The 27861-nt window shown below is 41.4% G+C and overlaps 1 protein-coding gene across 8 annotated transcripts in view; it reads left to right on the top strand.

Annotated features, from left to right (window-relative positions):
- Window positions 1–2216: 2216 nt before the first annotated feature.
- The window catches only part of LOC131253420 (probable methyltransferase PMT23), a 46673-nt gene continuing 21028 nt past the window's right edge, over window positions 2217–27861 (top strand). For all 8 annotated transcript variants that reach the window (XR_009175159.1, XR_009175160.1, XM_058254404.1 and 5 more), the window contains exons 1-6: window positions 2217–2879; window positions 3990–4139; window positions 15864–16134; window positions 16304–16414; window positions 17380–17551; window positions 17637–17900. Coding sequence is in view for 6 of the 8 variants with exons in the window: in XM_058254404.1 (XP_058110387.1) it covers window positions 2373–2879; window positions 3990–4139; window positions 15864–16134; window positions 16304–16414; window positions 17380–17551; window positions 17637–17900 (1475 nt within the window). In the remaining 2 variants the exon portion in view is untranslated. The remainder of the gene's footprint in view (window positions 2880–3989; window positions 4140–15863; window positions 16135–16303; window positions 16415–17379; window positions 17552–17636; window positions 17901–27861) is intronic.

The raw sequence follows: 27861 nt of genomic DNA, 5'->3' as shown, positions 1-27861 counted from the left end.
TAACAGGACAATTAAGACTCAAATAACAGGACAACTGCGACTACGACCTATATAACCCTATAATTGCGACCCATATAACAGGACAACTGCAATCCATACAACTGAGACCCATATAATAGGACAACTAAGACCCATATAACATGACAACTGCGACTGTAACCCATATAACAGGATAACTGTGACCCATATAACAAGACAATTGAGACCCATATAGCAGGACAACTGTGACCGCGACCCATATAACAGGATAATTGCGACCCATATAACAGGACAACTGCGATCCATACAACTGAGACCCATATAACAGGACAATTAAGACCCCTATAACAAAATAGTTGCGACCGCGTCCCATATAACAAGATAACTACGACCCACATAAAAGGACAACTGTGATCCATATGATTGAGACCCATATAACAGGACAACTAAGACCTATATAATATGACAACTACGATCCATACAATTACGGCCCATTTTGGTCGTGGTTTGCATTGGTTGTAGTTGCCATGTTATATGGGTCGTGGTTGTTATGTTGTATGGATCATAGTTTTTAACGTGTTCAATTCATTTTCTACCAAACCATTGGTACCATAGCTTAAAGTCCATAATGGGGTGATCCAATCCATCCACCTTGTCGGGCAGCTCGGCGTGGGTCCAAAAAGTCCTAACTTGGGCAATGTCTACTTCTAACAAATTTCCCAGTGAGCCTGGAAACTTTCAATAATTACCATTATTTTCTATTTTACGGGCCATAAAAGCACTGAATCGGGCTGATATTTGGGCCCTAGCCTAAAATAACATGACAAAAAGGATGGGTGGAATGGATTATACACATACATCAGTGTGAGCCCATTTGGGTTGTGGTTTGCATAGGTTGTAGTTGCTATGTTATATAGGTTGTGGTTGTCATGTTGTATGGATCATGGTTTTAAACGTGTTCACGTCCTTTTCTATCAAACCATTGGTATCATAGCTTATGACTTACAATGGGGTGATCCATTTCGTCCACCTTGTCGGCCTGCTCCACATGGACCTAAAAAAGTCCCGAGTTGGGTAGTGTCCACTTCTAACAAACATTACAGTGAGCCTGAAAAGTTTCAACAACGAGTTCCATTGTCCCCATTGTTTTCTATTATGTGGCCCACACGAGCTCTGGATAAGGCTGATATTTGAGTCCGAGTCGTTAAAATGACACGGCAAAAATGATGGGTGACATGAATTATACATATACATCAGTGTGGGCCCCACGAACTTGGTCCTTGCTCATGCGCAGAAAAAAGGACTATGTATGTATCACCTTTTTGGCATTAAATAGGATGTAACTTCTTCTTCCTTGGGAAACGTATAACTACTGAAACAAAGGCAAGGGTATTTTAGTCCAAGTAATTTTTAAAAGCATGTCAAAGACCCTTTTTATAATATATGGTTCTTATAATACATGGAATGACCAAGCTTTCCTGGGTAATTTGCCCAAACTTGAGGCGCGTGCGGTCAATTCCCCGATGCAAAATGCTTCGTTTTTGACATCGTCGCCACTCTGGATGTGAGCGAATTCGTTTTTGACTTCGTCGCCACTCTGGATGTGAGCGAATTCGTTACGTGAGCTTGTGTTGCTGCTGTGTGGCCCATGTGCAGCGATGGTTGAATAATCAGAACCATCCATTCAGTGGAAGACAGAACGGAGATGATGCAATAATCACGCAGAAAGGATGGTTATGGCCATTGATTTGTGAAATTCAATGTGAGGCATTGGAACTTTTCCTTTTTAACGATCCAGATTTTTCTGTCCATATTATTCTTCACACGTTTATAATAAATTTACTAATGTTTCTGGTTTCCGTTTGCTTTGCCTCTGTCGCGACACAGACAACAGCGTGTATCGCTGCCTACTAAACAGCCCACATGCTTAGTGTTTCTATGATCCGAACCGTCAATGCTGTGGAATCTATTCTATAAAGGCTATATTTAGAAAATTAACCTGAACATCGATAAATATATAATGAAAATTTTTTTCTAACGGCTCCGCATTCAATTCTAAAAATCAAAGGTAAAGATTATAGTCATTATGAGATAATAGATTATCTACAGTAGTAAAGACAATATGGACGGTCCAAATCATCGCAACATCCTATCATGTGGGCTCCAGTGGGTGTCGATAACGCTGGATCATGCGTCGCGACAGAGGAAAAGCGAACTCCCCCACTCTTCGTCTTCCTCCAATGTACACTGCAACTCTCCTTCCTTCCCTCTCTCTCTCTCTCTCTCTCTCTCTCTCTCTCAGCCTCAGGGTGCGCATTTCGCACCCCCTCCATCTTCCTCCACCGACTCGTTGCGCATTGCGCGCCGCCCCATCCCTATAAATAGCCATCCTCATGGCATCGCCACCATCTCTCAAAACCATACTAACAGAGAAAAAATACCCATTCATCTTCGCTCTCTTCGTCCTCCTCCTCTGCGTCAGCTTCTTTCTCCTCACCAGCAGCCGTTTCTCCTTCCTCTCTCCCTCCGATCTCGAAGATTCCCAGAAATTCTCCCAAATCCTAGAATCCTCACCATTATCATCTCCCATTGCAACCCCTAGCAGCACCACCAATCAAGATCAGGAACCTCCGATCTCGGCCGTCACCGTCAGTGGTGTTGGAGATGTCGATTCCAAGGTCCCTGATCAGACGGAACTGCTTGACTGGAAGATCTGTAACTTCACGGCGGCCATTGATTACATACCTTGCCTGGACAATTGGAGGGCGATCAAGGAGCTACAGTCGCGGCGTCACATGGAGCACCGTGAACGGCATTGCCCGACCCCGACCCGGAGGTGCCTGGTTCCGCTCCCGAAGGGGTATAAGTTTCCAGTTGCGTGGCCGAGGAGCAGGGACATGGTGAGATTGATACTTTGGTAAGCGTCTATAGTGTCGGTTTTTCGCTCATTTTCGTTTCTTCTTCTGGTTGCTGAATCGTTGAGACATGAGTTCTCCTGTTCTTGTTTCGATAAATGACTGAATTCGGAAATTTTGTGGTTGTTGAAATTCGAGAAGTTGGAGCCATCTCATGTTTTCGTAGCCATTTGATTGAATTCGGAATTTTTGGTGTTTTTGTTTTCAATTCTGATAAGTGGGGCCTATGCTTCGGGAATCCAGAACATTGGTATGTTGCTTTCCACTGTTGATGGACCATACCCAAAAGATCTCCTCAATTGGCACGATCATAACCTTTTGATCTGTGGCCTTCAAATAGATGGTTCAGATGAAAAGCAACAGCCCTCATTCAATTGGAGAAAGTTCAAAGATTGGTATTTAGGATGTTCGGATGATCCATCCATGGAGGGAAAGCAACTAAACAACTGTCTAGATTACTGAAGCATGGTCCTACATTCAGAATAAAAAACTTGCATATACCATGGAAAGCTTCGGTTGGGTATCCTATCACCATGCCTGTTTTAGCAGTTTTTTAATTTTTTAATAATTATCTTACAGTATCTGTTAACACATTACCTGAAAGCCTTTTATTTTCATTAACCATGCCATATGTTGTTTTGTTTACCTACATGCTACGAATGTTCATGTTGTTAGTTTTTAACGCTGCTAACAGGTGTGAATAAATATCTAGAAATATAATCTAAGGCCCTGCTTGGTAGACACCTAAAAATGAGTTCGTCTCATTTTAGTTAACGGTGTTTGGGTATTGGAGATCTTAATTTCTAATACATAATGAGTTCATCTCGTTTTACTTTACAGATTTTTAGTACATAATCACTGTTAATTAAAACGAGTTGAACTCGTTTTGAGGAGTCTACCAAAGAGGGCCTAACTATTTTGAGATATATGCTTCTCTAGAGCTAAATTATTTGAACCCTGCTAACAGAATTAATCGATTGCAGTTTGCAAAAGATTCATCTCCGCAGAAGTTAAAAGTCTGCAGTTATTCCTTTTCTTAGTCCTTTAGCACATGAAGCAAATATGGATGACACAGTGTCAACTTCTGTTTTCCAGATTTGGTTTGACAATGTCCCTCACTCTAAGCTTGTTGAATACAAGAAGGATCAAAACTGGGTGCGGAGTTCTGGTGACTTTCTTGTTTTTCCTGGAGGTGGAACTCAATTTAAGCAAGGAGTAACAAGCTACATCCAGTTTATAGAGAAGGTACCATAACATTATCTACTTGAGGACCTGTTGTGATTCCTCAGCTAGAAGAATCATTTTATATGTACAATTGGATCCTTAAACATGTATTGATTTGGCTATTTTCTGTGTATCATGCCAATTGTAAAAACGCTTCAAGAAGAGGTTTGAATTCCATTATGCTTTTATATGTGAATGAGCTTAAAAAATTGAAAAGGAAGAGACAATTGGGGGAATACAAGTCTCTTTGTGATCTATGAACATGAGGAGTACCCAGCCAAAAATGCTGCATATGAATGTGAGATCACTGAAGATATATGAAGAAGAGAAAGTGTCTCTAGCTATTTGGGGAATATTAATCCATCTCATTGAAGATATACGAAGAAGAGAGAGAGCCTAGCTACATAGGGTTGGCTTTGCGAATCGTGTCTCGCCAATGATTCCTTTCTATGGCCCCATCCTAAGTTAGCCTTCCTCAACACTTTGATCTAAGCAAGGTATTCAATAATGGTAACAGTGGCCGCCACTGCCATTACTGTTACAATATGGGCTGTAATGGCCATTACAGCCTCCTTTTTTTTTTTTTTTTTGTGTAAAAAAACAAAGCCTTGTTTGAGTGTTTCAGCCATGTAGTGGACTTACAGAATATTTTTTCTGTAATGACCGTTATGCCCCTTAACGCTCAACGGTCCCCACCGTTATTGTTACATTACGGCTGTCATGTACCTAGTTTTGAATGCCTTGGATCCTAGTCATTTTACTTCTTCCTTTAGTCCTCTTTTAATGTCAATCCTAATTATTGTTTCCCTCCTAATTGCATCCTTCTCTGGTCTTTGTTGCTGATGACCAAACCATCTCAATTGCTCTCATATTTCATCTGTCATTGTGAGTCTGTGACTACTCATAGGCTGCTTTAGATTACCTGATTCATGAAATAACATCATCATCATCATCGTCATAGCCTTTATCCCATCAATTTGGCATAGGCTTCTATATGGTAATTAGCAGAAATTTTATGATCGGCTGCCCCACTACACATCAACCTCCCACATTTTACCCATGGCTTTGGAGCTGGTCGTGGTAGATGACACATTCATTAGATAGCAACAATGGGAAAAAAGTGCACCCTCCTTACTAAGAGGGTTTAAAAGGATCAAACGAGAAACCAAAAGCTAGTAGTAGGTCCCTTTAACAAGTACATGATAATGTGCTACATCTCTCCTATATGTAATATGAGCAGTAGGGGCAATTTTTTATTTTTTTATTACCACAATTACTTTTTTGGCTTGCCTATCTTGATTTTATTGAAGGTCATGGGTTGGGTTTGTATGAAGAACATGTTATTTCAGTCATTTCTGATGAGTCCGATCATGTGCTTCAATAGCTTATTGTTGAAATTTTGCGTGCTCCTTAAGAAATGAGATATGATCTAGATTTTGCCCACATGCCTTAAAAAACCAAAGTAGAATACTCTATTACATAACAAGGGTTTGTAGATAGTGGGTACAACATTTAGATTTTGTGGGGTGTGCCACAAGGTGTCCCGTATTGATATCGGTTGGCGTAACGGTGCCCTCCGAAACCGATACGGATACGGGGGCGTAACGGCGATACCGGGGCGTAACGGCCCGTAACGGTGCAAATTTTTTTTTTGCCAAAAAAATATGAAAAAATATGGATTAAATCCGGAATATTCTAAGCATTCCAAATATGCATTCATTTATAAATTGGAACATGTTTATGGTGGTGTAACGGTCCACTCTTTGGTGAGAAGTTGTATCAGACTGTTTGATGAATTTATGAACCAGATAACCTGAATTTACTACAAAATTCATATATTTAATTTCTAAATATCTAATTTATATACTTAACAATTTGATATCATTTCTCCCAATAGTTCTTTTAAAAAATGAAATTAAATTCAGGTAGATCGTGTTGCCAATTTGGGGCTGACTTGGAGGACCAATCCATGCCCCAAATTAGCCTCAAATTCATGCAATTTATTGGCATTATCCCACTTGTGAATTGGTGGACATTTATTGGATAGTGAATCATGAAAAAAAAAACCAAAAGGCCCTATTTTAAAAAATAAGCGTCCACAAATTAACAATTAAAACTATTCAAACAATTTGATTTTGGCATTTTGAGTTAGCAATTACAGTCCATAATTTAATTAGTAAATTTTAAGTTAATACATGTCTCGTGTACAATTTTTTAAGGGCCCGAATTAGGGAGGACTCAGATTGTGAAGTGTAGCACACGAGTGTCAAAGTTTTTTGGACCCCACTCGTGATGAATGTGTTATATCCACATCGTCCATCCATTTTGCCAAACAATTTTAGGGCATGAGCCCAAAAATGAGGCAGATCCAAAGCTCAGGTGGACCGCACCATAAGAAACAATAATAATTAAACGACTATCATTAAAAATTTATCGGGGCTACAAAAGTTTTAGATCAAGCTGACATGTGTGTTTTCCCTTCATCCACGTTAGTGTGACCCTATTAACAGGTTAGGTGGAAAATAAACATTACAGTGGACCCTACGAAAATTTTAATGGTGAGCATTCTATAACCACTATTTCCTATGCTGTGGTCCACCTGAGATTTGGATCTTACTAATTTTTTGAATCATAATCTAAAATGATGTGGCAAAATGGATGGACAGCATGGATAAAATACGTATAGCATGGTGGGGCCCATGTGGCACGTATACAATTTTATTAAATTGTGCAACGTGCTGCGTAACGTGTACCAGTCCATTCATTTGATGCAAGTCCCGTGGGTTTGATCATGAGGTATATGTTATATCTAAACCGTCCATTCATTTGACGAGCTCGTCTTAAGGTTTGACACGAAAAATAATACATATCTAATTATCAAGTGGACCACACTGCAAAAAGCAGTGGGGCATTGAACATCTACCATTGAAACCCTTTTTGGGATCACAGAACTTTTGGATCAATATGAAATTTGTTTTTCCTCTTCATTCAGGTCCTTTTGACCTTTTGAACAGATTGGATGGAAAATAAACGTTACGGTGGGCCTACGAATTTTTCAATGGTGAAAATCATCATCTCGCTGCTATTTTTGGTGTGGTCCAGACGATCTTTGGATACGATTCATTTTTTGGCTAATGCTCTAAAATGATATTTAAAAGTAGATGAACGGTGTAGATATAATAAATACATCGTTGTGGAGCCCATGTAACTTTGATCTCCTTTGAACCGTTCGTACTACTCGGAGCTCGAGGACTGTCAGTGCTCGTCTTAGCGTGACACGTACCTATTACAGCAGCTAAGCTATGTGGTACACCTGTGAAAAAAGAAAAGAGGAGAGGGAAATCGAAAAGAAAAAAGAGGGAACGAAGAGAGAAGAAAAAGAGGGAAAGAAGAGAGAAGAAAAAAGAGGGAAAGAGGGAAAGAATAGAGAGAGAGAGAGAGAGAGAGAGAGAGAGAGAGAAGAAGAAGAAGAAGAAGAAGAAGAAGAAGAAGAAGAAGGAAAAGAGCCGTAGCTGTCCGAGAAGAGGAAGAAGAAGAAGAAGACAAAAAAGAAGAAGAAAGAGAAGAAGAAGAAGAAAAGAAACAAAAAAGGTTAGTTTTTTTCTTCTTCTTTTTTTTTTTCAAGGCCCGTAATAGCCGTTACGGGTCCGTAACGGCTGTTATGGCCCGTAATGGCCGTTACGGTCACGGAATTCTGTAATGGATACGGGACACCTTAGTGTGCCATGTTGTGAGCTTGACATCTACTCCATCCATTAGATGCAGCCCCCCTAATTTTCACTATATACCCAGACCTCAGGCTGATGGGAAAGATCCACCCTAACGTAGGCACCTCCAAACTAAGCACACGAAGCATAAAAAAGTAGAAACAATATTTAGAATTTTAATTCATTTTCAAATTGCCTTGATACTACTCATGCTGGTCCTTAAATAAGCTTTCAGGAAGGTTCTTAATGTCATTGACAACCAATGACTTGTTGTAAAATGGATAAGTAACTAAATAAAATGCTTAATGAATAAAAGATATTTAATGAGATTTTATTGCATGGCTAGCTGCTTGGTTTTGCATAGCTAGTTGCTTAATTAGGAGGCTTGGGGGCCTCCTTATTGACATGCCAATTGTGGGGCTTGGGCCTGATGGACCTGGGCCTAACCCATGGATGTTGGGCCCGGTTTAGCTTGCATTAGTCCTCCTCGGCTTGAAAGAGCTCGATTTCGGTGAGTTAATGGCTTGATATTGCTTATAGGGGTCAGGATTTAGGTGTTGGAAGTAGAGGTGGGCATCGAGTCGAGTCGGACTGGATTGGGTCCAACTCGACTCGATCTGATTTTTCCAAGAACTTGACCCAAACTCGATCTGATCCGGGATCGAGTCTAGCAGGGCTGACTCGATCCGATCTGATCCGAATCCTTGCTGGCCTGATCCGAACCAAGTCCGACTCGGTTAGGGAAACCAAGTCGGATTGAGTCGAGTTTGTCTGGTCGATTTAGACTGGGCTGAGTTAAGCCGAGCCGGAGACTCGTTCTAGGAAGGAAACAGGGGGGAAATTGGGAGAGAGAGGGAGAGAAAGGAGGAGAGAAAGAAGGAGAGGAGGGAAATCGGGAGAGAAAGAAGGAGAGAAAGGAGGAGAGAAAGAAGGACCTCGTGCGGCGCCGCTCGGGTAGGGATGGGTTAGGGTTCGCCGTTTGGGTAAAAGAGGGGTAAAAGTAAAAGTTAATTTTTATTTATTTATTTATTTATACTAGCCAACCGGATTGGATCGGATTCTGGATCGGATCGGCTACTGACCCGAACTCGACTCGATGTGCGGTCAGATTTGAGTGGGTCTACTCGATTCGACCCGTTCTTGACTTTCGGTTCAGGTCGGATCGGATCCGACCGGTTTGAATGAGTCAGATCTGTCGGTTCAGGTTGGATCTTGCCCAACTCTAGTTAGAAGTTAGTATTTGTGATCCACGTGGCGTTGGAGAGAGGTCGTCCTTGCCAACGGACGAGAAACTTCTAATAACTACCTTGGCATGTGGATACGATTTGGTCATCGAGAACATTAATAATTGTGTTCGTAGGTGGCAAAATGGTCAGAAGTGTAATAGCTTGTTCCTCGATACCATTATCAGTGTGGTGCCTATAATAGATGAAAAGATCTTTCACATTGAAAGTAGGATTGATAGGTAAATCTGGTGAGAGATCTAAAACATAAGCATTGGCATCAATCTTCTTTATGCTTTTGAACGGTCTCGCATTGTGAGGATGAAACTTCTTTGAGAATTCAAGGGTTAACCGTTTAGGATGAATACATGCCATAACCATGTCACCTTGCTCAATTTTGACAAAATGATGTCTTGCATCTACATGTTGCTTTAATTTTCATTACTTGTGGTCTTACTTCGTCATGCACCTATTGCATATGTTGGATGAAGTCATCAACTTATGCGCTTGGTCTTGACTATGTGGGCAGAGAAACCAAATCAATTGGAAGATGTGAACGTATATAAGTTAATTGCTTCGAAAGGTGACGTTCCTGTGGACCTGTTGACCGAGTTAATATAGACATTTTGCCATAGGTAAGGTATTACTAGGTCTGACGTAGCTATATGATCGTGGAAAAAAACCATAATAACTTGCCCAAATTACGGTTGACGACTTACATTTGACCATCATTCTAAAGGTGGTGGGTGCTGGAGAATTGAAGCTTGGTCTTTGTTGCTGCCCAAAGATTTTTTTTTCAAAAGTTGCTCATGAACTTGGTCTTATCATCTGACACAACTGTATTTAGAAGCCCATGAAGATGAACAACCTCTCGAAAAAATAATTGAAATCTTTAGAGCGTCTACTGTTTTCAAACATGGTATGAAATAAGTCATCTTTGGACATCGGTCAACCATCAACTACTGAATAACTTTCCGGATGGTCTTTGGCAAACGAATAACGAAGTCCATGCCGAGATCTTCTCGTGGAGCATGAGGGATCGGTAGTGGTTGATACAATTTATTGTTTTTCTTTTGACCCTTAGTGAGTTGGCAAACCTTGCATAATTGGGCAGATCCTCGCGACGTCCAATTTAAAATGAGGCCAAAAGTATCCATCTCCAACGAGGACTAGGGTCTTATCACGGCCTAAGTCACCACTCCATCCACTGGCATGTAATTCACTAGCAATATACTCACAGATGGGCGTGGCGGGTAAGCAAAGTTGCGTCCCCTGGAATAAGTAGCCATCATGAATGCTGAAGTTGTCTCGCATGCTTTGCACTTTATCTTTGTAAATACGTCCAAAATCCTTATCTTTCGAATACTCATGCTGTATCTCTTCAAATTCTGCAATAGTGACAGATCGGCCATGGCCCAAATGAAAATATGGAAGAAGAATACTACAATGACTTGGATCGAGTCATGGTACACCATGCACCATCATGCACGCGCCTTGCCTAGAAATAGGCCGTTATGGGAGAATGCACTAATTGTTGGGAGAATGCACTAATTGTCCACCTTCACTAGAAGATAGTCCAAATATTGAACGGTTGGGATCTTCCAATGTGGGAGATTTTTGTAGTACCGCTCATCCTTAGTGGGACTCATCAGGTAAATGGTCTGGATCATTGAACGACATTTTCCACACGTATTAACAACAACAAAATGAATTACGAGTTTGTGCATGTACCCTAGCCAAACACAAGTGCCTTACATAGCCATGTTGCAAATGTGTGCAAGATTCGCGCCCTTTATTTGGAAACCACAAACTGAATGCTTTTTAGCCAAACAAAATCTAGCTAAGGTGAACCACTTACATACAAGAGAAGGATAGCCAATGATTTAGATCAACGAACATGTGCTGCACATTAGAGCTGCTAATAGGCCTTACTCAGCTAGGCTGTAGCATGCGGGTTCAGCCCATGAGCTACGCGTCTTATTCGTAGCCCAGCTCAAAAATATGAATTCGAAAAAGCCAAGTATCCATTAACTGTTACTCTATCTCGTTTGGAAACATTGTGTGGGACATCAGGACCTACCGAAATCTAACGGATAGCGAGGCTTCGGAGTTTGCAGCTCTCATGGACTGCCTAATTCGTTTGGTTCCCCTCAGTAATCAGAACGATAGCCTTCTCTGGCAGCTGGACAAGTCGGGTCAATTTTCAGTCAAATCGTTGTACGCTGCCTCCAGCCCGATGAACCATCACATTCAAGAATCGTCCCCTTTCATCTGGAAGTATCCGGCCCCTTCCAAGTTTATCCGTTTTGCTTGGCTAGCTGGTCGTAACAGAATTCTCACTGTTGATGATCTCCTCAAGAGAGGAATGCAGATAGTTAACATCTGCCTCTGCTGTATGCGTCACGCAGAATCGGTCGATCACCTGCTTCTCCATTGCCCCTTCATCTCTACTATTCTGACCGATTTCTGTCAGCATTTTTCTGTTTCCTGGTGTATTCCTGATTCGGTGGGAGGCTTGCTTTCAGCTTGGAATGGTCAGAAGTTGGGAAGGTTAAATCCATCATTTGGCATTTGTCAATTATCGCTATTTGGTGGGCTGTTTGGGAGGAAAGAAATAATCGCTGTTTCAACGATGTCTCTTCCTCCGTTTCGGTGGTTGGAACGAGGGCGAAAAAGTTGGTGATCGAATGGGCTTGTAATGTTAAAGACTTAAGGGATTTCGATCTGTCGTTCTTAGGCTGTTAGGGGCGGTCTGCTACCTCGGCAGTGGTTCCCCTCTCTCTGTTTGTTCTTTTTCTCTTTTCCCCTTGTTTTCCCTTCCCTCTTTTAATGAAAGTTGCCGTTGCTTTTTTTTTTTAAAAGCCAAGTATCCACCCATTGGGTACGCACCATACTCAAGTTTCTATTTGTACAAGTTGTGCCATGGTCCATAGCCCTAGATTATTACTCCAGTGGGCCCAAGCTGGGTGGACCATGCCTTAAGAATTTCAATAGTGGAAGGTTCTAGCCAGCAACTTTGGCCTTTCCTGTTTTCAATTGAATGTGGACCATTGTTTCATCTCTTTAACTGTCAGTTTGTAGGTGATGAACAAATAATTTAGGATTGCCGTTTGAGGATATCTTTTGGGCATGCTCAATCCACGACAAAGGCTAACTAACCAATTGTCCACCATCATGTGTATGTGAAATCCACCCCGACCACCACATGTGTCATCCCATATTAGGCCTAGGGCACAAATTTCTGTCCCATCCGTGATTCAAGTGGATTACATGATTTAAAATAGTGTACATGGCCATGCTCACCCTTGAAATTGATTCCATTCGTGTGGCCCACTTGAAGCATGGTTGGGCTTGATTTTTAGTTTCCAAGCATAATTTTTAGTGGGCCATGTAATGGTTGGATTGGATTTTGTATAATCATCACGGTGGGTTTTGAAATCTAGTTCATTCAGTACGTGGGCAAAAGTGTTGCTTGACGACAGAGGTCATTAGCGTATGGGTCATGCCCTAAAATTAGGTAGCTCATCGTCATGTGTATGTGAAATCCACCTCAGCCACCATGTGTGTCACCGCATGTTAGGCCGAGGGCTCAAATTTTTATCCCATCCGTGATTCAAGTGGACCACACGATTGAAAATAGTGTAGAGGTCAATGCTCACCCTCAAAACTGTTTCCATTCGCGTGACCCACCTGAATCACAGTTGGGCCTAATTTTGTCACTTGGAATAAATTTTAGTGGGCAATGTAATGGTTGGATTAGATTTCCTATAATCATCACAATGGGCAATGTAAGAATAAAGGGTGGATGTCACTCTCCCAACTATTTCATTTGGGGTGTCACCTAGTCAAGCCTGAATTTTTGGTCCTAGACGTAACTTGGGATGACCCATCTTATGGTTGGAGTGGATTTCACTTAAATATAACAGTGGGCAGTGTAAAAATCAAGGGTGGGCGTCTCTCTCCCAATTATTTCCCTTTGTATGGTCCACCTTAATAAAGGATGAGGTTATTTTTGTGCCATGGGCTTAATTAGGGATGACGTGCCTGGTGGTCGGGGTGGATTTCACATACGCATTAAGGTGTGACTCACTCGAGCCTGACCCACTTTTGTTCGCACTTGGTTTAAAAAAACTTTTAAAAAATGGAGCGACCAACACTGTTGGTTCACCACCACTTTGAGGAGCCTACCTCCAATAGTAGAGATAGATAAAGGTGGGACGATAGTGGCAGAGAGAGGTGCGAGGCAGCAGTTTCAAAACCTCGACTGCGTGATGGTTGTGAGAAAGAAGGGGGAAGGAGCTTAGAGAGAGAGAGAGAGAGAGAGAGAGAGAGAGAGAGAGAGAGGAGCCGTGTTGAAGCTGATTTAAAGAAAAACCTCCAACGGTCAGATTTTCGATCGTTGGTGGAATCCATGGTAATCGGTATTGAATTTATGCCTCAGCGCATTTATTTCAAAACAGCTGTATTGGTGGTAAATGGAATTCATTTACCACCATTGTACAGGTTGCCAAATGCAAAATCATTTTGTGATTCACACTGATTACCATTGATTACCACCAAATCCATGCTACCAAATGATCCCTTATAAAAGCTTGAGTACTGTATAGGATACACTACATGCGTTATACGCTACGTAGCTTGTGGTGTATTCTGTGGCTCTTGTAGCATATGCTACAAGGAAAAAGGCTACGTTATGCTATGTAGCATACATGCTATGTAATGATGCTATTTAAAACACTTAGTGAAACTTCAAGAGATGTTAAAAGACACATGCTAATACAGGTAGGAATCAAAATATTGCAAAAAACAATTATATATAAGAAGTTTCCATTTTATAGGGGCCTAACCATGTGTTGTAAAAAAAAAACCCACTATAAAATAAAAATATAAAGTTTGTAGCCAACAATAGATTGGCCAATGCTCGTTAACATATAAAATTTCCACATTAATTTAGAGTGAAGAATATTTCAATATAATAATGAAAAATTGAGATTTTTTCCAAAATTTCCCCTTTTCACTTGAATGTTAATTTTTTCACCAGAAAGCCATGTCAATGCGTGAGAATCATGCATAGACATGAATTTCCATCGCAATCCATGCTAACATTTGAAAAAAGAAAAAGAAGCTTCTATGAATTTTTTGTCACCTTTGAGTTATTGCCTGTCTTCATTTCAAGTTGAGATTTCTCTCCAAATCTGAACTTTGTTTCAATAAAAACCGAGAGTGATCCGAATCACCTAAGGAACAATTTCGAAAAAAATCTCCAAAAAAAGGGACTTTTTTTTTTTGGGTTTTGGAAAATTTCTCAATATTTTGTCAAATTTCTCCTATTTACCAATGTTTCCCTGGTATTGGGGATATTATCTTTGGTATCGGGGATATCATTGATGGTATCACTGATACTAGGAAACTTTCATAGGGGATTCTTCTCAAAGTGTCATTGATATCGATAATAATATTGCCGATTATCGCCAATGTTATCGAAAATATTGGCGATATTTGGAAATTTTTACATTTCCAGCAAATTTGGTATCGTTGACCGAGTGATACTGATCATATCGGTGATATTATCGTTCATATCGTTTGTATTTGGAACACTGCATACATGTACGACAAGTAGGCCCCATAGCTCGGGTGTTGTTCCCACTACGTATGGCATGGAGGATTTCCATGTTTTGATATCCGTCTTCTCCCTTTCCTCGTTGGCATGTTTCCGTACAGGAGATGATGCGGTGAAACTGGAAGAACTAGAATGTGCCGTAAAGGCCGCCGTTACGTAGAGGTAACGGCAGCAACGGTTACACGTTACCGGTTCGTAAAGGCCGTAACGGAAAAAAATGACTCGTAAAGGCCGTTTCAGCCTCCGCAACAGCCCGTTACGCCCCCTGTAAAGGCTGTATCGCCTCTTAATGGTCCATTATAGGTTTTTATGAATTTATTTTTTTTCAATAAAAAATGGGGACTGTAACGACCGTTACGCCCCGTATCATTAAGGTAACAGTGGTGGCCGTTACGGCCATCGTTACTTTTACGGAATACCCAAACTGGAATACAATAGAGTCATCTCATCTCACCATATGACAGGTGGTATGGTGATATATTGATTGGATTTGCCCACTGGAAACCTAATTGATGACTTGCATTTTAAAAATTCAACCCATCAGATGACTCTCTGCATTACTTTTTCTATGGTTTGTCCCACTGCATATTGGACCATTAAATTGTTTTCAATCTCCACCATCACTTTAATAGCCACAGATCAAATGCATAGGATTGTCTAATAGGTGTGATTTTTGTGACATGAACCATTCATGATAGGACCTTGCATAAGGTTGAGTTGATTTTCAAATCGCTCTACCATGTGTCCTAAGGGCCCATACACGTGCATTGCACATGCCATACTACTAAATCTATAACATCTTTATCTAAAACTAGATCTTTGGTTGGTTTGTGTAATGGCGTCCGACGCCTACAGGTGGAGAGTTCGAGGAGTTGGTTACATCAGTAAGGTTACATTATATTTGTCATTTGATTAAACACCTTTGTCATTTAGTTACACCAGTAAGGTGCATTACTCTCTCTCTCTCTCTCTCTCTCTCTCTCTCTCCCTCTCTCCCTCTCTCCTTAATCACATGATATCTTTTTTAATTGGTTGTCTACACTCAAACTCTTTGGCCTTGAAATGATATTTGTGAATATCAAGCACATGGATTTTGTCGTCAGGACATTGGGTTTTATGAAGCTTGTATGTTTGTTATGTTGATTGCAATGAGCTACACAGTAACGTTTGCTCTCACTTCTTTGATTCTCACCAGATTTTGCCGAGTATTCAATGGGGGAAGCGGACTAGAGTTATTCTTGATGTTGGTTGTGGTGTAGCTAGCTTTGGTGGCAACTTGCTGGATAAAGGCGTACTTACAATGTCACTTGCTCCAAAGGATGAACATGAAGCTCAGATACAGTTTGCTCTTGAGCGAGGGATTCCTGCTATTCTCTCCGTTATTGGAACACAGAGGCTCACTTTCCCTGATAATGTGTATGATGTAGTGCACTGTGCACGATGTCGGGTTCATTGGGATGCAGATGGTAGTTTCAACCTTTTGATCACGTGTATTTTGTGAATCCATTACTTTTAGGAACTAGGATATGAAATATCTCTTACTCTGTCATTTCATGCAATTTTGTTTATCTGTCTCATAATGTTCCAATCTCTGTGCATTTTCAAGGGTGCCAAATTCTTATGGTCAAACTGCAGGTGGAAAGCCATTGTTGGAGCTTAACAGGATTCTTAGGCCTGGAGGATTTTTCGTATGGTCTGCAACACCAGTTTATCGTGATGATGAGAGAGACCAGAGTGTTTGGAATGGTTTGTAAGATTGCTTGCTTATGTTATAAGAACAATCAATTTATACATATTTTCTGATCTCTTCTTGTTGATTTTATTACCAATCTGTACATATTCTCTGATCTCCTCTTCTTGATTTTTTTTTTTTTTTTCAGTACCATAGTTGCCTTTTGGGATTAGTGATAAGACCATTTGTCTGTTGAGTAGAGAAGCTGGAAGTTTCCCTTCGAATGCTTGAACCAAGGGAATCCCTTGTTTCTGAAATGAGAATGTGGGTACAAGAATGATAAAATTCTAAAGAAGGAAGTTGCACAGCACTGAGTAGGATGACACTCTTTTTTTTTTTTTTTTAAAGTCTGTGTGAATTTTCAAGTCGTAAAACTAGGAGTATGCAGCATGCCTCGTAAATGGTCTCCTGGATAATTGAGGCCTATGGATTCATTGTCTAGCAGCTCACAGTCGCATTATTACTGTACATTTCTCTGGTTGCATTCTACAATCTCCCAACTGAAGAAAGAGTTTCCATTTCCACAGCTTTCCATGAAAATTAATGTTCATGGAAATGTACGATTTCCCCATATTGGTGTCTACACTCCCCAACAGGCCCTAGAAAAATTGTTGCCCGTTTAGACTCCCATATTCCTTTCCTTCAAATTGTTCCATAGCATTCCTCTAATATGGTCATGATACAGGTCCTAATTAAACACAGAAGCCGAGGCTAAAAGCTCATTGGTCCACACACAAACCCTCATAAAATATCTTATCTGACCAAAGGAAATTTAAACAAAAATCCAAATGTTCCTTATACACCAACTGTATGGGCTTATGCAACCATATGGCATCACTTTGTTGTTTATGTGTCTCTGAGTTGTTATAACGTTATCAACGCAATTGACATAAAGGAAAACTAATCATTTGATAAAGAATAATTTCTTTCTAGTCATTACCGACTAAACTGGAAATCCAAACTTTGATGCCTTCTGCAGCTATGGTAGCCTTGACAGAATCTATTTGTTGGAAGATGGTGGTGAAGACTGTAGATTCAGTTGGAATTGGAATTGTAATGTATCAGAAGCCTGTCTCAAATGCTTGCTATGAAGGGCGAAAAGTAAATGCGCCTCCTTTATGTGATCAAAAGGATTCACGCAAAACGTCATGGTACTTTCTGTCATATCACTTGACATTACATTACCACTTGAATAATTGTTTAAATCAATTTCTTTTGTTTGGTTGCAAAATGCAGGTATGTACCCCTTGATGGATGTCTTCCCAAAATTCCAGTTGCTTATTCCGGAACTGGAAACAACTGGCCCAAGCCCTGGCCCAAAAGGCTTAGTAGTAAACCTTCAAGCCTATCAGCGGATCCAAGCAGTGAGCATGCTGAAGAAAACTTTTATGAAGACACGAAGAACTGGGCAACACTTGTATCGAACACTTACTTTCATGACCTTGCTATCAACTGGTCTAGCGTTCGGAATGTAATGGATATGAATGCTGTTTATGGAGGGTAAGGTACTTGAACTGAATGCAGTGGGCCCACATTGACTTTGTTTTCTTAGCTGATTAAATAAAAGGGAACGTTGCTATCTTGTGTTATTTGGTTTTGTGTATATCCTCTTTCTATTTGTAAATTCTGATGAACTTTTTCTGCTTTAGATCTGAAATTAACTTCAATTTAAGTCTAAGTTCTTCAAGCTCTTTCATGATGGATGATTTGTAAGTCATTATCATGGTGTGCCGTAATGGGGCTGTAAAGGCCATTACGTAAAGGTAACAGTACACGTTATGGGTTGGTAATGGCCATAATGGCCGTAACGGAAAAAATTACCCGTAACAGCCTTTACAGCCCCGGCAACATCCTGTTATGCTCCCCGTAATGGCCCCGTAACGGTCCATTATGGGGCTGATACATTTTTGGATTTTTTCTCAATAAAAAAAAGAGAGGCCTTATCGGCCATTATAGGCCATATTGTAAAGGTAGCGATGGTGGCCGTTGCAGCCACTGTTACTGTTACGGAATACCTTGGTCATTATGTATTTGCAAAAGCTACCATCTTTACGTGATACATGTAAGAAATCCTATTGATGCAGGACATGAAATTTTAAACATGATATGTGAGATTCCAGGCTTTACTCATATCAGTTCAGAACAATCACACAAAATTCCACATCCCACATAAAGTCAAGCACTCAATCAAGGGGAATCTATGCGGGTCCAGGCCTACATATGCTGGGGTTGGATCAATTAAAATTATAGACCAAACAATACTCAAAGGAGAGTAGATTCAACCATACATACACATGAATAATTTCCTCAATCCAAGGGATTCACAAGTTTCAATTTAGGAAACCCTAGGGTTGGAAAAAGGGCAAAGAAATTGGGAGTTTAAGACAATCTAGGGTTAGGGTTAGGGAAATCAGGTAAGAGAGGAGAGAGTGAACCTGAAGACCGCCCGTGTGTGTGGACAGCAGGCCACACCTGACGCACGTGCGCTAAAGGTAGTCCGCATGTGCATGGGGCCCACGAACCCAAAAACCCCCTCCTTAGGGCTGGTCAGCTAGGGTTGGATTACAAACCCCCCAAATTTCGGTCCGATTCGACGTACGGTTCGTGCGTGGTGCTCTACCAGAGTTTCAGCCCTCCTGCAAGGCTAGATTCCAGAAATATGTTGTAGAGAAGGAACGACTGCAAAATAACGATGGATTTGCAGGTGGAATGACTGTAGGAGAAGAAGAATATGGATGGTAGAAGGTGGGGGGGAATCGAGATATGTGTGGCTTCGCACCACGGTAGTTAGCCCTTCGAAGAAGAGAGGGTTTCACACCCAATTGGATTTTCACAACTCGGAGAGGAGCAAGAAAACGCAGAAATTTTATTCAATCATCAATGAGAAAAAAGACTACAAGGGGTGCCTATTTATAATAAAATCTTATACCCCAAAACTTGTGCCTATTACTCTGAGACGAAGTAATAAAAAATAACAACTAATCAAAGCAATCTAAACCGTCCATGATATTCCTAATAACAATAATAAACAAAACTTAAAAGTACTAGATCATCTCGAATAGTGGGCCATGATTATGAGATCTCATGTTGGGATTCACATGACGATCGGGTCCACTCCAAGGAACCAAAACACAGTCCTCTAGCTAGGGGGTCCCTCTTGGATATCGTCATCGATCCAGATTGATGGCGGGGCCCTCTTCCTTGCGCATGTGTGTAGGGGGCGTGCGTGTGATGTTCCCATCAACTCTTCCTGGCTGCAAAGATTTCGCCACTGGCGAAACAAAACTCCTGAATCGCTCCAAGATGTCAGGATCAAGTCTTTGAAGCTCCTCATTGAGCTACGTACGTTCTGAAGCTGAGCGTGACTTTCACTTAACCATGTACTTCTGAAACCTGCCGTCCGACGTTGATATTATCTGATGGTCCAGAATATCCTCTATCTCTTCTCTGGGTGTGGGAAGGGTAGGATGGGAGGTATAGGCTAGGAAGAAGGGTCGGTAAGAGGCCGTGGATCAAGGGACAGGTCTGGAAAATTAGGATGGTTGGGCAAAAGGCTGGACAATGTATCAGTGGTCCCCTGAAAAGCAAGTAGATCCTCCACATTGAATATGAAACTAATTCCCATGGAAGGTGGAAGATCTACCATATACGCATTGAGACCGTTTCGTTTTATAATTTTGAATGGTCCAGTGTTACACGTGTATAATTTACGAATGGCTCCTTGAGGCTACCCCTCGGGCCTAATGCGGACCATCACAGAGTCCTCTACATTGAATTCCTTGAAACGTTGATGCCGGTCTACAGAAAATTTGTAATGTTCATTACTAGTAGTGATCTTTCGCCTGATTTCTTGATGCAATGAATGAATGTGATGCGCAAATGACTCTGCAAACTCTAATGGCATATGGGACAGTGACATAGGGGCAAGGTCAATAGGCTTCCTAGGTTTATACGTCCCAAATTGAATAGGAAGAACATCACACCAAACGTGTCTTTATATGATCTAAATTGAATAGGAACAAGACAATGGTGCAAGATTAGAATGAAAGTTTCATCAACCCAAGACACTCTATAGGGTCGAGGATGGGCTTCAAGTTTCAAGCCCAGACGGCTCACAGTGCCAGTTGATGTCACGTTGGCACAACTGTCGCTATCCATGATTATCTCGCAGCTCTTATCACCATATTTTGTGTTAGTATAGGAGATCGTGTTGCAGCGCCAATCGTTGGTATTATTTGCTTGTGCAAAGGCGCGCAAAGGCGCAACGCATAATTGCAAGGGACACAGACTCTTGCGCTCCCTTAGGGCTTTTGCTGGCTCATATTCTTCCTCCTCACCGTTACTTTCTGGGGGCACTACTTCTACTTGCCCCTCAATAAGGAACACCTTCGTGCCCTCTTTCATGTCACACTGGTGGGCAAAGTGACCAAACTCTTGATACATAAAACACCTAGTCGCCTTGCTTCTGCGCGAGCCAGATCCGACTTCTCTACCCTTGTCATCGTTGGTCCTAGACTGAGAGCTACTGGAAGGCTTATACTGATATCCAGTGCCAGTTTTATCCCCAGAAGGGTTGCCTTAGCGCTAGAATCACGAGACTCCAACCGCCTTCTCACAAATGATTTGAGGTATTGCTCGACCTCCAACACTATTTGATACATCTATTCAAGAGTGTCCATGTCCTTGGCGAGCAATTCTCTCCTAATGTTAGAACGGAGACCCGTCTTAAATCGAGCAAGGGTGAGTACGAGGTCCTCATCAACTTCACAACGGGTCAAGTACTCTTCGAACTTCTCAATGTATTCAACAACACTCATGGAAACCTGTTGAATAGACTCCCATTCCTCAACCAACCTCAAGTGTTAAGAAAAAGGGAGGTATTTTTCCTTAAAAAGTTTTTTTTTTAATCTCCCTAATAGACTATTGGGAGCTCCCTCACCCTTTCTTTCTTTCGCTCTATAGTAGCCCAAAACCTCTTTGCTTGGCCCATAAGCTTTATCTTGGCGAACGGACTCGACGAGCATCCGACATGTCATACCACTTAAAATAGTAGTCCATATCCGCCAACCAATCTAGAAATGCTTTAGGGTCCAAGTGGCCATCAAACGTGGGGGCATCTATTCTAACTCCTTTGAGGAGTTGCGCATCGGGGTTATAGTGGTCTTGATGTCCCTCACGGGGTGGGTGCATGGGTGCGCGCACATAACCGATTCCTTGGCCACCTTCATTCCTTGGTCTATCCTCCTGACCATCTGCTTGAGATTGGGCATCTTCTCCAATGGTGGGGTTTGCCTGTGCGGAGGTCTCTAATTGGGTAACGCGCACATTAATTTGTTCAAGGCGATGGTCAATACTTTGTTCTAAGCGCTTACCCAAAAACTCAAACTGCCGAGTTAGGTTGTCCATTGATTCTTACAATTGCTCCATATTTAGCATAGGGTGCAAACGAAAACTGTGATCAGTATGTGTGGGCATACAACTACTCCTCAACTTGAAGACCCTCTAACACAACTATATACGTCTAAATGAGACTAAATGATCCTACAAGACTCTATGATAAGAGTTAATGCAAACTAAACATGAATAGACCAAACCCTAAATATGCAATGCATCCCCCTATAACAACCCTAAGCTCTGATACCAAATTTGATGCAGGACATGAAATTTTAAACATGATATGCGAGATTCCAGGCTTTAGATCATACCAGTTCAAAACAATCACACAAAATTCCACATCCCACATAAAGTCAAGCACTCAATCAAGGGGAATATATACGGGTCCAGGCCTACACATGCTATGGCTTTATCAATTAAAATTATAGACTAAACAATACTCAAAGGAGAGTAGATTCAGCCACACATGCACAAGAATAATTTCCCCAATCCAACGGATTCACAAGTTTCAATTCAGGAAATCCTAGGGTTGGAAAAAGGGCAAAGAAATTGGGAGTTTAAGACAATCTAGGGTTAGGGTTAGGGAAATCAGGTAAGAGAGGAGTGAAAGAGAGGAGAGAGTAAACCTGAAGACCAATTGCACGTGCGGTAGCAGGCCATGCTTGACGCATGTGCGCTGAGGGTAGTCCGCACGTGCATGGGGCTTATGAACTCAAGAACCCCCTCCTTGGGGCTGGTCAGTTAGGGTTGGACTACAAACCCCCCAAGTTTCGGTCCGATCCGATGTACGGTTTGTGCATGGTGCTCCGCCGAAGTTTAAGCCCTCCTGCAGGGCCAGATTCCAGAAATCTCCTGTAGAGAAGGAACGACTACAAAATAACGATGGATTTGCAGGTGAAATGACTGTAGGAGAAGAGGAATATGGATGGTAGAAGGTGGGGGCGAATCGGGATGGGTGTGGCTTCGCACCACGGTAGTTAGCCCTTCGAAGAAGGGATGGTTTCACACTCAATTAGATTCTCACAACTCGGAGAGGAGCAGGAAAATGCAGAAATTTTATTCAATCATCAATGAGAAAAAAGACTACAAGAGGTGCCTATTTATAATAAAATCGTATACCCCAAAACTCGCGCTATGTGCGCACCCTATTACTTAGAGACGAAGTAATAAAAAATAACAACTAATCAAAACAATCTAAACCGTCCATGATATTCCTAATAACAATAATAAACAAAACCCAAAGTACTAGATCATCTCGAATAGTGCGCCACAATCATGAGATCCCATGGTGGGATTCACATGACGATCGGGTCCACTCCAAGGAACCAAAACACAGTCCCCTAGCTAGGGGGTCCCCCTTGGACATCGTCATCGATGCAGATCGACGGTGGGGCCCTCCTTGCGTACATGCGTAGGGGGGCGTGCGTGTGCACGTGATGTCCCCATCACCTATCTTGCTTAAGACAATTTATGTTATGCAAGAAATTTTGTCTTTTTGTGATGCATATAAGAAACGATGTACTTTATATTTGAACTTTCTTCCCAAATTGGTAAAATCAGCATGGCCTTGTTTGTTGCTTCTAAGCGTTTTAGGACTCCAGAAGTTTTTGCATCTTCTAACTAGGCTCTGCTGGCGGCGACATTGTTTGTTGGGTTTTATCTTGAAGATCTGAAGTCCGAGTTTCACTCTCAATTTGGGAAGTTCAAAGAAGTGGTGGAAGTTGTCTCTTTGCTAGATAGCAGGTGGGGTCACCATTAAGGCTTAGCCATCATAAGAAATATGCCGAGGTTGTCATTAAGGGCCTGTTTGGCCAGTGGTATTAAGTTGTATTAAATGGGATTGCATTGCTAATCCCACTTTGAAATTGGGAATCGCATGTTTGGAAGGAGTGTGAGATGGGATTAAAATTAACTTTATAGGCTTTGGAAAATGAGCCTTGTGTTGGAAAGTGTGAGATGGGATTACAAATCCCATGGATGATGAATTTTTGCTTTATCCAAGTTCAATCCAAGTGTAATTTGAAAGTAAATCCCGGGATTTATTTTTTAATGCATACATTCCAAACATGGTATTAGAAAACATGGGATACACCCAATCCAGGGACAATACCTTACACATGCATTTATTGTAACTTTTACAATTCCATCCACCTTAATCCCACCTAATGCAGTTGGCCAAACAGGCCCTAATGGCCTGGATAGGTACATCGTAGGGGGAATAAGATTTAAGGCAAAAAAAGGTTGCTAAATACGGGCCAAAGTTTCTCGAGAAGTCTTTATGGACAAGTTCATATTTGACTTGAAAGAACATACCTGGGGAGAAAGGGAAAAGGCTTGTTAAAGATTTTTGGAGTAATCATTATAATCTGTAGTATTGTAGTGTAATCTTGTCTATCTGCTAGATAGATAAGAATATGTGTAGATATGCATACAACTGTGATGCAACTACGCATCGGTATCCTCCTTTGTGTATAAATAGTTAAATACAGTTCCACATCTCAATATATAATACACACAACATTTTCCACAATGTAGTCTCTAATTCTAACATGGTATCAAAACCCTGATCTGGGCTGTTGATCCTCCAGTCATTGCTGATTATTGTCTCCACCAATCTCAGCTATTGACCAACCTTTGTCTGTTCACATCCCTGACCACTAGATTTGTTGCATTAGTCAGATATGATTGTAGCCCAGATTTGTTGTTGCACTGATTTGCTGCAACATAATCCTGACCCGTCGTCATCATCTCAATTCAACCTTCATCAACATCGTTGTCATTGCCATAGATCTTACCTGTTTTCAACTGCTCGCTGCTGCAGGAGTCTAGAACGGCCCTTTGCTTGATCAAATTTTGGCAATCGGCACCATCGAGATCTTTGAACTAATGCTAGAGTTGTATGGCACCATGATGAGTACATTTGACTATTTGGAGTGTATTAGAGGAGTAGATCTAATGCAAGGGCATTTTCACACTGGGCTCAAGTGGGGTGGCCCATGTGAAGCGAGGGCACACTTGGGGTGGGCGGCCTATATGAGGCGAGACACATGTGAAGTGGAGCCCATGAGGGGGGTTCGGCTGAAGGCCTGACCCATGTGAAGTGGGGCCTGGGTTATGAGATAAATGGATTGATTCGCCACGCTTTATCACTTCGAGCTTTTAGAGCAAGTAGTTAGTTGTCATGCATCAAAAGTGGTCTCAGAGCGGGAGATCTCGTGTTCTAGACTCCTCACCAATGATGATTAATGCAGGGGCATTTTCACACTGGACTCGAATGTAAAGCGGAGGCACACTCGAGGTGGGCAGCCCATGTAAGGTGAGAACCATGTAGAAGTGGGCCCATGTGAAGTGGGGTTTGGTCAAGGGTCTGACCCATGTGAAGCGGGGCCTGGGCTATGAGATAAATGGATTGATTTGCCACGCTCTATCAGTTCGAGCTTTTATAGCAAGTGGTTAGGTGTCCCACGTTAAGATCGGCTCAGCCTTCACTTTGGCTCGATGACTTGTACAAGGGTCTGGGTGGGCCACATTGAGGCCTTGAAGACCCCATATGCATGATTGTGCATCTTCGAAGATCCTACGCTAGGAAGATGCACATGGGCTGCTTAGTTGAGGAGTCTTGACTGTTGGATCGTGAGGACAAGACATTCGTACCGGTGGATCATGTGGATCCTTTGATTGGACGGTTGGATCATTATTATCCTTGATCATTTTGATCATAAGTGTTTGGATTAGCATATCTTATGTTTTTGTTGATTATTCATAGCTTTGGATTAGCAGATTTATGTTTTATGGTGTCATAGGACATGTGGGACATTTTTATTTGAGGGGCATTATTGTAAAAATGTATTATTGAGACTATAGAGGGCGGGACGTCCAGCCCTAGCCCTTAGATTTTGGAATGAAAAACTCTCTTTATGCTTAGAAAAAGCATAAGTAAGAATCTCTTGTAAAAAGAGACTATTTTGGTGTGAATCCAAGGGTGTGAAGCTCATTATCATATTCTTCTCTCTCATTCTCTACAATTGATGTATTTTTTTCTACTTTCTCCTCTTTCTCATCCTTCTCAATCCCTCTTTATTTCTCTCTCTCTTCCCTTTTCCTTTTGTTCTCAATCAAAATCCATCCCAATCACATTCAAAACCACCTAAACCGGCTACATTCAAGCCGTACGACCATATAGACCAAACCCCTAGACCGTCCATCTGTACAGGTGTGACCATACGGCCAACCCTCTCTCTCTCTCTCTCTCTCTCTCTCTCTCTCCCTCTCCCTCTCTCTCTCTCTTTTCCTATTTATCATTGCTCCTTTTTCCCTTTTAAGAGCCCTAAGCCTAAAACCCTAACCTAATACCCTATTTCTCCACAAATCCTAATTCTCCCTAACCCTAATTCCAAACTCTAATTCCCAAATCCTCAAATTTCCTACTCCTAAAATTGCGCCAAATCTGCCCATTTAATGAGAACCATGCCTATGCTAATGCGAGAGTTCCAATCTCTCATTGGGCTTTAGGTTTTCATGCTTACATGATTCATGCTTGTGTGGGATTGTGAATTTGACATAAATCTGAATTTTATTGTGTCTTTTGTACTCTTTTAATCATGATAGGATGGTATGTTATCATATTTGATTTACTTTGATTAATTTGTTAATAATCTCCCGCATTCAATTGCATCAAATTTTGGTATCAGATCTTAGGATTTTAGCATAGGTTTACATAGGGTTAGCAATTCATCACATCTAGGGCCTTGTTAGTGCATTCATTGCATATAAATTCTAGGTTTACATAACGTGGCATGTAGGTTTGCAACTTTTTCTTTGTCATAACATTGTACTCGGAGTCTTGAGTCTTAGGCCTCTTTGTTTATCCCTTGTTTATGCCCACGCGTTTTCGGCGAGGTGTTGATCTTCACCCTACCACCATGAGCCAAGATCAGTTTCTCGAAACTCTTAATGCCATAGCAAGACGATTGGAGGTCCTTAAGGCTCAAAGCAGAACCACCAACAACTAACTGACAGCGTGATAGGGACATCAGAGGACCTACTTAGGTGTACCAGAGACAGAGATGGCCACCCACATTAATGCAACTTTCTTAGTGGATGGGAGATGAGTTCCAGATGGGGCCCGTTGGGCCATCTTAAAGATCCCACATGCATTGGATGTGCATCAGGAAGACCCCACCTTGGAATAAGGTATGTGGGCTGCTTAGGAGATCATTTTAGTCATAGGATTGCTATTTCATGTCAATCCGATTGTTGGATCTTGTCGATCAGGCCATCGGGCCACCAAATCTTTTATATCTGGGTCCCTTGGACTCTGATCTTGCTTACTTTATGTTTTTTTTTTTTTTTTTTTTTGTCATTTTTAGGATTTATTTGATAGTTGAGATTAATAATAAATGTTTTAGTTTTCTTATTTTGGACGATGGGTCACTTCACTTTAGTGAGTAGCATAGTTGTAATTATGCTGAATTTTTAATAATAAAAGCACAAGGGGTTGGAGATCCAACCCCATTGGATATTGTGATAAAAAAAAGAAAAACTCTTGTTTTCTCCCATCTTTATGCGATTTGGAAGGAAGATTGGTACGAGACTAATCTTCATCAACGGAGGTGTAAGGTCTCCATCTATCCCCACACCATCTTCTCTTTTCTCCCCCATTCAAGTATTATCTTCAGGTTATTCATTCTCTCAATCTCAGATATTCATCTTCTCTTAAACTCTACTTTCCCATTCCCATCCACAATCCAAACCCTAACTGACCTAAACCCATCCTCTCACGCCACACGTGTGACCGTACGGCCACGCATGTGAATCCCACCTACCCCTTTTGGTTTCTCACCATCATTATATCAAAACTCTTTTCTTCCATCCCCGAAATCCTAACCCTAAAACTAAAATCCCTAGCTTTTCTAGATTTTTCCCATTTTCTAAAAAAAAGAACCCTAATTTCAAAATTCTCAATTCCCATGAACCATAATTCTTCAAATTTTAGATTTTCCCCATCCTAACCCTAATCATAAAACCTACGAATCTGTCCCTTGAGTGTGGAATGTGTTTATGCTAA

The sequence above is a fragment of the Magnolia sinica genome, chromosome 8 (assembly GCF_029962835.1).
Source record: "Magnolia sinica isolate HGM2019 chromosome 8, MsV1, whole genome shotgun sequence".
In the NCBI taxonomy this organism is placed as follows: domain Eukaryota; kingdom Viridiplantae; phylum Streptophyta; class Magnoliopsida; order Magnoliales; family Magnoliaceae; genus Magnolia; species Magnolia sinica.
Note: the sequence above shows the minus strand (reverse complement) of the source record. Positions and strands in the feature narration are given on the sequence as shown.